Here is a 9,320-nt window from a genome sequence, read left to right on the forward strand (position 1 = left end):
AGCGGGAAGGATGTATCTACACACTGTAGAACTTTCACACATGCAGAATGAAAACTGTATTTTTACAAAAATAGTGTGCATTTCTTTCGGAGTGACCTTCGTATATCCGCAGTAAACACTTCAAACATTACTAACTTCCACTCGTTGTTTGTATCACATTTAGAAAGAACAGTCTTAAAGATCGCTATTCTTATTGGAACTGCCCGATTCTTCTTCACGGCGCTGCTAAAACTGTTCCAACCCAATAGTACTGGAGAAGTCTGGTATTTTCTCCAATGACGGCGCTCGATGTAGAAGGTGCGTGCAACGTCGATACAGGATACGCAACATACAACGCCATCTATGAGACGACCTTGTCGTTATAAACTTGTTGGCGTAAATAAAACTGAGGCTGCATTTACATGTTGCACTTACAGATGGCGTTGCTTCAGTACTTGAGCTAAGCTCGTAACAGATTTTGCAAAATCTAGACAAAATTGTGTGTTGTCGGAATGTCGAGGCAAGAAGGTGCATAATGGTGACGGTCCCGATATAACGAGGATGGCGACCCTTCCCACAACGGATTGAAAGTGTTCATATACTTCGTAGCTTCATATCAACTGACACTTACTTGTGGCGCATTGGCAACAGCGGACAGGTCACGTGAGACGTTGGGAGCCCTGGGTGGAGACGTGTAAAAGATGACAGACCATGGTATGAGTTGATCTCTGTTTGTTTGCAGACGCGGACGTCGCCGGAGCCGCAGCAGCGTAGTCCGCCGCCTAGCCGCCAGGTGACTCTGCCGCCGCCGGTACAAGCGCGCCCCCAGCAGCAGTACCAGCGCACCAAGAAACCCGTCGCCCAGGTACTACACAAACGCTGGCGATATCGCATTCATTCGGTCGCCTGCATAGACCCCTTAACATATCAGCGGTTTACCGAGCTGTTTCATCTGATATCTGGAATACAGTGCATGGTGAAATTCTGCTATAGAAAACCAAGTGGTATGTTTAGCTGGAGGGGCAGCTGATATTCTTATATCGGCTAAACCTTGTAAGTATGTTAAATTTGTTTTTGAAACTTTTCTTCGGATCTTAGTTGTATACATCTTCCTATTCTATATTTCACAAATGCATTTTAAAGCCTCAACTCCATTTTCATCTATTATGATAGCCTTGTAGTTTAACTACAAGTATTTACGGAATGGCTTTGCAAATCACGAAATCTGTTTAGAAATGTTACCACAACCAATATCCACAACTGATGTGGTACATTATATGAGAGAGAGATAGATTACATGAAATGCCAACGGACTGAATATTAATTGTGGCATGCGTATTCCCTAAATATTTCAATCGAAATGTCCACAGAACGTCATTCTGTTTATAAGTTAAAACCTGAATAATGCATATAGCCTACTTGGTTCACAATTACATAACTCAAAATAACCGGTTGAAACATAGTACCGGGTGATCAAACAAGGCAGTATAAATTTGAAAACTGAATAAATCGCAGAATAATGCAGATAGAGAGGTACAAATTGACACACATGCTTGGAATGACATGGGGTTTTATTAGAACCAAAAAAATACAAAAGTTCAAAAAATGTCCGACAGATGGGGCGTCCTCTGATCAGAATTGCAATAATTAGCATAACAAAGTAAGACAAAGCAAAGATGATGTTCTTTACAGGAAATGCTCAATATGTCCACCATCATTCCTCAACAATAGCTGTAGTCGAGGAATAATGTTGTGAACAGCACTGTAAAGCATGTCTGGAGTTATGGTGAGGCACTGGCGTCGGATGTTGTCTTTCAGCATCCCTAGAGATGTACGATACACTTGCGACTTCAGGTAACCCCAAAGCCAATAATCGCACAGACTGAGGTCTGGGGACCTGGGAGGCCAAGCATGACGAAAGTGGCGGCTGAGCACAGCACACGATCGTCACCAAACGACGCGCGCAAGACATCTTTCACGCGTCTAGCAATATGGGGTGGTTCTAATAAAACCCCATGTCATTCCAAGCATGTGTGTCAATTTATATTCTGTACCTACATTATTCCGTGGTTTATTAAGTTATATTAAGTATTACCGGACTATCAGTTTAATAAGTCACAGCAGCAAAATACTAACGCGAATTCTTTACAGACGAATGGAAAAACTGTTAGAAGCCGACCTCGGGGAAGATCAGTTTGGATTCCGTAGAAATATTGGAACACGTGAGGCAATACTGATCTTACGACTTATCTTAGAAGAAAGATTAAGGAAAGGCAAACCTACGTTTCTATCATTTGTAGACATAGAGAAAGCTTTTGACAATGTTGATTGGAATACTCTCTTTCAAATTCTGAAGGTGGCAGGGGTAAAATACAGGGAGCGAAAGGCTATTTACAATTTGTACAGAAAGCAGATGGCAGTTATAAGAGTCGAGGGGTATGACAGGGAAGCAGTGGTTGGGAAGGGAGTGAGACAGGGTTGTAGCCTATCCCCGATGTTATTCAATCTGTATATTGAGCAAGCAGTAAAGGAAACAAAAGAAAAATTCGGAGTAGGTATTAAAATCCGTGGAGAAGAAATAAAAACTTTGAGGTTAGCCGATGACATTGTAATTCTGTCAGAGGCAGCAAAGGACTTGGAAGAGCAGCTGAACGGAATGGACAGTGTCTTGAAAGGAGGGTATAAGATGAACATCAGCAAAAGCAAAACGAGGATAATGGAATGTTGTCGGGTGATGCTGAGGGAATTAGATTAGGAAATGAGACACTTAAAGTGGTAAAGGAGTTTTGCTATTTGGGGAGCAAAATAACTGATGATGGTCGAAGTAGAGAGGATATAAAATGTAGATTGGCAATGGCAAGGAAAGCGTTTCTGAAGAAGAAAAATTTGTTAACATCGAGTATAGATTTAAATTTCAGGAAGTGGTTTCTGAAAGTATTTGTATGGAGTGTAGCCATGTATGGAAGTGAAACGTGGACGATAAATAGTTTAGACAAGAAGAGAATAGAAGCTTTCGAAATGTGGTGCTACAGAAGAATGCTGAAGATTAGATGGGTAGATCACATAACTAATGAGGAGGTATTGAATAGGATTGGGGAGAAGAGAAGTTTGTGGCACAACTTGACTAGAAGAAGGGATCGGTTGGTAGGACATGTTCTGAGACATCGAGGGATCACCAATTTAGTATTGGAGGGCAACGCGGAGGGTAAAAATCGTAGAGGGAGGCCAAGAGATGAATACACTAAGCAGATTCAGAAGGATGTAGGCTGCAGTAGGTACTGGGAGGTGAAGAAGCTTGCACAGGATAGAGTAGCATGGAGAGCTGCATCAAGCCAGTCTCAGGACTGAAGACCACAACAACAACATTAAGTTTTCAAATTTATACTGACTTTTTGATCACCCAGTATATTGTGAACATTGCTATGAACTGCCATGACTATCTATTTCAGTAGCAGAAGCTTCAAAATGGTGCTCACTGCTAAATCTAAGAGCATCAAAATAATAAGTTTTATAATTCTTGTTCATATAAGTGGCAACTCCGCCTTCAACTACTACTCCTAATAATGGTTGGTTTGGGGGAGGGGACCAAACAGCGAATTCATCAATCCCATCGGATTAGGGAAGAATGGGGAAGGAAATCGACCTTGCCCGTTCAAAGGAACCATCCCGGCAAATGCCAGAAGCGATGTAGGGAAATCACGGAAAACATAAATCAGTATTACCGGACGTGGGTTTGAACTGCCGTCTTTCCGAATGCGAGTCCAGTGTGCTTAAGCACTGCGCCACCTTACTCAGTGCCTTCAACTTCATTTTTTAGAGTGGTTAGTACAATAAGTGTACAAGGGGGAAGAGACCAAACAGCGAGGTCATCGGTCTCATCGGATTAGATAAGGACGGGGATGGAAGTCGGCGGTGCCCTTTCAAAGGAACCATCCCGGCATTTGCCTGGAGCGATTTAGGAAAATCAAGGAAAATCTAAATCAGGATGGCCGGACACGGAATTGAACCGTCGTCCTCCCGAATGCGAGTCCAGTGTGCTAGACACTGCGCCACCTCGCTCCGTAAAAGAGATGTCTTTCACAGTATCGAAGACGAAGTGTTATATGACATGGTCCATATTGCATGCTGAAGCGTAAATATCGGTTGTCTTTTTGTTATGATCGCGTTACTTAAACGTAATAATTTTTGTCAGTTCCGGATCCAACGATGCAATATGAGTACAATGGAAACTAGCACTGCAAATATTGCGGAAATGGAAAGTGGTATTGACATGCGGCTTTCACAGAATGGATTGGTAGTCAGGGGATCGTAATACTTAGAAAATGTATTTCTGTGCAAACATACACTTTTTTAAATGTAACAACGCCTATTAACATTAAGAAACTAAAAGTCAGCCTGCGCAGTTGCTAGGTACAATGTTCTTATGTTTGCTTACATTGTGCCTGTGTGTTCCTGGAATGCATTGCAACTTGCTAGTCAGTTAGTGTGTGACAGTTTAAGCAATAGGTCGTGAGTGGAGGATGGAATTTACCAATGTAAAAAAAAGCCGACATGCTCATGCTGTTTGGAGAGTGTAGGAAGAATGCAGTTCGTTCTTGTACCGCGTATACTGCAAAATATCCCAATAGACGTCGACCATGTCGGTAATTATTTATCAACCTCTTCAGCCAGTGACGTGGAAGTGGAAATGTAACAAATAGACAACATAACAGAAGGAAATAAGTGAATACAGAAAAGGTGGAAATTAATGTTCTTGGTGCTGTTGCAGTAGACCCGCACTTTAACTCCCGCTCAATCGCACGAGGAAGTGGCATGAGTCAGGCAAGTGTTCTACACATACTCCATCGACATAGGTTTCATCCCTATCACATCTCTCTCCATCAACAGCTGCATGGAAACGATTATGAGAATCGTGTTAACTTCTATACATGGGCATTAAAGAAAAGATACTCCAGATGTACGAGGCGTGTTTTTTTAAGTAAGTACCGTTTTGCCACACCGCGGTGCAGCGCTGCTTTCGGCGTTCTGCGCATGCGCACTGGGTACCTACATCTGTTGTCTACGCACTGACGCCATTACAGTCTGATTCTTCCTTGTTTACGTTGTGTACTGAGTGTTTAAGATGCCTCCGATAATCGTGAGTCCCGCCGACTGTGAAGTACGGGCTGTTATAAGACTTCTTAGTGCTAAAGGCCTAAAAGCGATCGATATTCATCGTGAGATCTGTGCAGTTTACGGAGAAAACATTATGAGTGATAGAATGGTAAGAAAGTGGGTGAGAGCATTTAAAGATGGCCGCACAAATGTGCACGATGAACAATGGAGTGGGCGTCCTTCGGTCGTTCATGAAAGTTTGGTGTAGGAAGTGGACAATAAGGTGAGAGAAAACAGACGCTTTACGATTTCCTCCTTGCGGGACGACTTTCCTGGGCGGTCAGCGTCTTCAAGACTATGATGAAGTCAAAACAGTGGTGATGCAGTGGTTAACAAGTCAGGCGGCAGACTTCTATGAGGAGGGTATTCAAAAACTTGTACAACGTTACGACAAATGCCTCAATATTGACGGAAATTCTGTAGAAAAATTTATTAATGTACAGGCTTTCATGTAAAAATAAAATTATTGAGATATCTTAGCATGTCTTTTTTTAATTTCAAAATGGTACTTACTTAAAAACCATGCCTCGTATCATCTACCTTGTTTGGTGATGATGGCACATTTGCCAATCATGGCCAGGTAAACCGCCGAAATATGCACTGTTGGCCTGTTGACAATCTTTGTTGGCTTCGTCAGGTGGAACGTCAGCGTTCACAGAGTGTAATCGTGTGGTGTTTGATAGTGAACCATCAGCTAAGAGACCCGTGTTTCATAGATGGAACACTGACCGTGCACAAGTATCGGCGTCTCCTAACAGACGATTTTCCATGAGTACTAGAGGATGTTCCTCAGCAGACTAGGAGGAACCTGTGGTACCAACATGATGGCTGTCCAGCCCATAGTGCACGAATGTCTTCACAAATTGTTTCCAAATCGTTGGACTGGACACAGACGGCCTGTAACTTAGCTGGCCCATTCCCCAGATTTGACGCCTGTAGACTTTTTTGTGGGAGTAAAGCTGAAAGACACTGGCTTCAAAGACATCCCATCTACACCCAACGAGTTTCAACGACGAATTACTGCAGCCTGCTCGGACATCTCCTTAGCCGAGCAGTCTAAGGCACTGCAGTCATGTACTGTGCGGCTGGTCCCGGCGGAGGTTCGAGTCCTCCCTCGGGCATGGGTGTGTGTGTTTGTCCTTAGGATAATTTAGGTTAAGTAATGTGTAAGCTTAGGGACTGATGACTTTAGCAGTTAAGTCTCATCAAATTTCACACATTTTTTTCGGACATCTCCACTGAAATGCTAGCATGTGTGCAGCAGTCGTTCCATACCAAGTGGAAGCGTGTATAGTCACTGTCGGTGGTCATTTTGAACACAACATGTGATGGTCAGTTGTCTCATTACTGGTCAGAATCCTCATCACTAATGTATGCGCTTCTGTTGTTCTTTAGTGTGTGCAACCACAGGTATTGTACAGGTGTCGGTGTCGGAATTTTCTAAAACGAAATACCTCGTGGACGACTCGCACTAGAATTCTGCAAAAAACGCCACTGACCTTCTAATTTACCACAACTGTAGTTTGTTGATGTCAATAGGCACTTTTCCATGAAAAAAGAGTATGTTTGCACATAAAAATACACTTTCTAAGTATTATTGCAATCTATTGATTAGATAATAATATGCACTACTGACCATTAAAATGGCTACACCAAGAAGGAATGCAGATGATAAAGAGGTATTCATTGGACAAATATATTATACTAGAACTAACATATGATTACATTTTCACACAATTTGGGTGCACAGATCCTGAGAATTCCCTACCCAGAACAACCACCTCTGGCCGTAATAACGGCCTTGATACGCCTGGGCATTGTATCAAACAGAGTTTGGATGGCGTCTACAGGTACAGCTGCCCATGCAGCTTCAACACGATACCACAGTTCATCAAGACTAGTGACTGGCGTATTGTGATGAGCCAGTTGCTCGGCCACCATTGACCAGACGTTTTCAATTGGTGAGAGATCTGGAGAATGTGTTGGCCAGGACAGCAGTCGAACATTTTCTATATCCAGAAAGGCCCGTACAGGACCAGAAACACGCGGTCGTGGATTATCCTGCTGAATTGTAGGGTTTTGCAGGGATCGAATGAAGGGTAGAGCCAAGGGTCGTAACACATCTGAAATGTAACGTCCACTGTTCAAAGTGCCGTCAATGCGAACAAGAGGTGCACCCAGGTTCGTCGTTGAGTACACCATCACAGGCGTTCCTGTGTGTTATGCAGCGTCAAGGGTAAACGCAGTCATGGCCTCCGACCTGATAGTCCATGCTGCTGCAAACGTCGTCGAACTGATCGTGCAGATGGTTGTTGTCTTGCAAGCGTCCCCATCTGTTGACTCAGGGATCGAGACGTGACTGCGCGATCCGTTACAACCATGCGTATAAGATGCCTGTCATCTCGTCTGCTAGTGATACGAGGCCGTTGGGATCCTGCACAGCGTTCCGTATTACCCTTCCGAACCCACCGATTCCATATTCTGCTAATTGGATCTCGACCAACGCGAGAAACAATGTCGCGATACGATAAACCGCAATCGCGATAGGCTACAATCCGACCTTTATGAAAGTCAGAAACGTGATGGTACGCATTTCTCCTCCTTACACGAGGCATCACAACAACGTTTCACCAGACAACGGCGGTCAACTGCTGTTTGTGTTTGAGAAATCGGTTGGAAACTTTCCTCATGTCAGCACGTTGTAGGTGTCGCCACCGGCGCCAACCTCTTGTGGATGCTCTGAAAAGCTAATCATTTGCATGTCAGAACATCTTCCTGTCGGTTAAATTTCGCGTCTGTAGCACTTCATCTTCGTGGTGTAACATTTTTAATGGCCGGTAGTGTATTTCCTCTTAATATGGCGTTGTTACTGACAAGAAACCTGGATAATGAGTTTTGTATTTCTGATTTTTCCTTAGCTAATTGTGCTCTGTTGCAGAGTGAGGATGACGGAAGTTATATCTAGAAAAGGAGGAGCTTCCCTCCGCCCCCCCCCCCCCCCCCTCTTTCCCCTAGAACTCGTCACAGCGTGTGCTCCTGTGTTCTCGTCTTAAACGGAATTTATTTATTTATTTATTTTCATTTCAGGTGATTCGGCGGTATCGCGAAGACAACCCTGACGGCAGTATCACCTGGGGCTTCGAAAATGACGACGGCACGTTCAAGGAGGAGACAATCGGAGTGGACTGTGTAGTGAAAGGGAAGTACGGCTACATAGACCCGGACGGCGTGCGGCGGGAATACACGTACAACAGCGGCATCCCCTGTGACAAGAACCGCCAGAGCGAGAACTCGGGGGAGGGCTTCATCGACTACCAGAGCAACCAATACGTGCTGCCCAACGGAGACTCTGTCGACCTCGACTCGGTCTCCAAGAACAAAGCGCGCAAGCAGATACCTCCCACTTACAGAAATCCATCCAATTAACGTACAGGTTAAACGCCTGTTCATTACTGCCAATGGAAATCAATCATCTACCCCATTCCAAATGCTCCACTGTGTCAATGTGCCGACAAATTTATCATTGCGCAACAGTCATATGACATTTTATGAGATCCATTGTGCTCAACTAGGAGGTTTTCTTTATCCTAACTCCCCATTATTAACCTTTAAAGCAGTAATTTATAGAAGGGTGAGTTTCTACTCAGTAAAATGCGATAATATTACAGTTCCTTGTATCTGCATACAGTGTCTGTCCCCGAATGTAGTTTTCCGATATTGCTCAATTCTAAGAGACGCTATATGAGCTTATTAAAGCGTCCCACTGTTTTTTTTTACATAATTAGTCACTTTAAAACCTGCTGAGAAAGATACCGTTTGTGATTGTGACAATAACATCGACATTACTGCAGCATTGCGTACCATTTGTGGCGTAATTTAGTATGAATGGTTTTCAGATCTGGAAACATCAGTGTATTAAATTTCCGGTTAAGAAGAGTAATTAAGACATCAAAAATAAACCCATTCGTTTCAACCACTTGTGACACTCTCTGTCTTTTGAGCTGATTTTGCAAACAAAAGCTTAAGATTAGCACGTAAGTCCCCAAACACATGTACTGTTATCCATTTACTGTTTATTGCTATGTATCATCTTGTCAAATAAATAACCTCTTTATTAAAAGAAAAAAGTTTGTACTAAATGTAAATGCTAGATTAATTCCAAATGGAAAATTATAATTCATTCCAAT

General features: G+C 43.2%; 1 protein-coding gene across 1 annotated transcript in view; it reads left to right on the forward strand.

Annotated features, from left to right (window-relative positions):
- LOC124721783 (extensin) overlaps positions 1-9,034 on the forward strand; it is a 260,132-nt gene extending 251,098 nt beyond the window's left edge. Inside the window, exons 5-6 of the mRNA XM_047246898.1 lie at positions 722-844; positions 8,221-9,034. Of these exons, the coding sequence (XP_047102854.1) occupies positions 722-844; positions 8,221-8,559 (462 nt within the window). The 3' untranslated portion in view covers positions 8,560-9,034. The remainder of the gene's footprint in view (positions 1-721; positions 845-8,220) is intronic.
- The last annotated feature ends 286 nt before the right edge of the window (positions 9,035-9,320 follow it).

This window comes from Schistocerca piceifrons, chromosome X (genome assembly GCF_021461385.2).
Source record: "Schistocerca piceifrons isolate TAMUIC-IGC-003096 chromosome X, iqSchPice1.1, whole genome shotgun sequence".
NCBI classification, from domain to species: Eukaryota; Metazoa; Arthropoda; class Insecta; order Orthoptera; family Acrididae; genus Schistocerca; species Schistocerca piceifrons.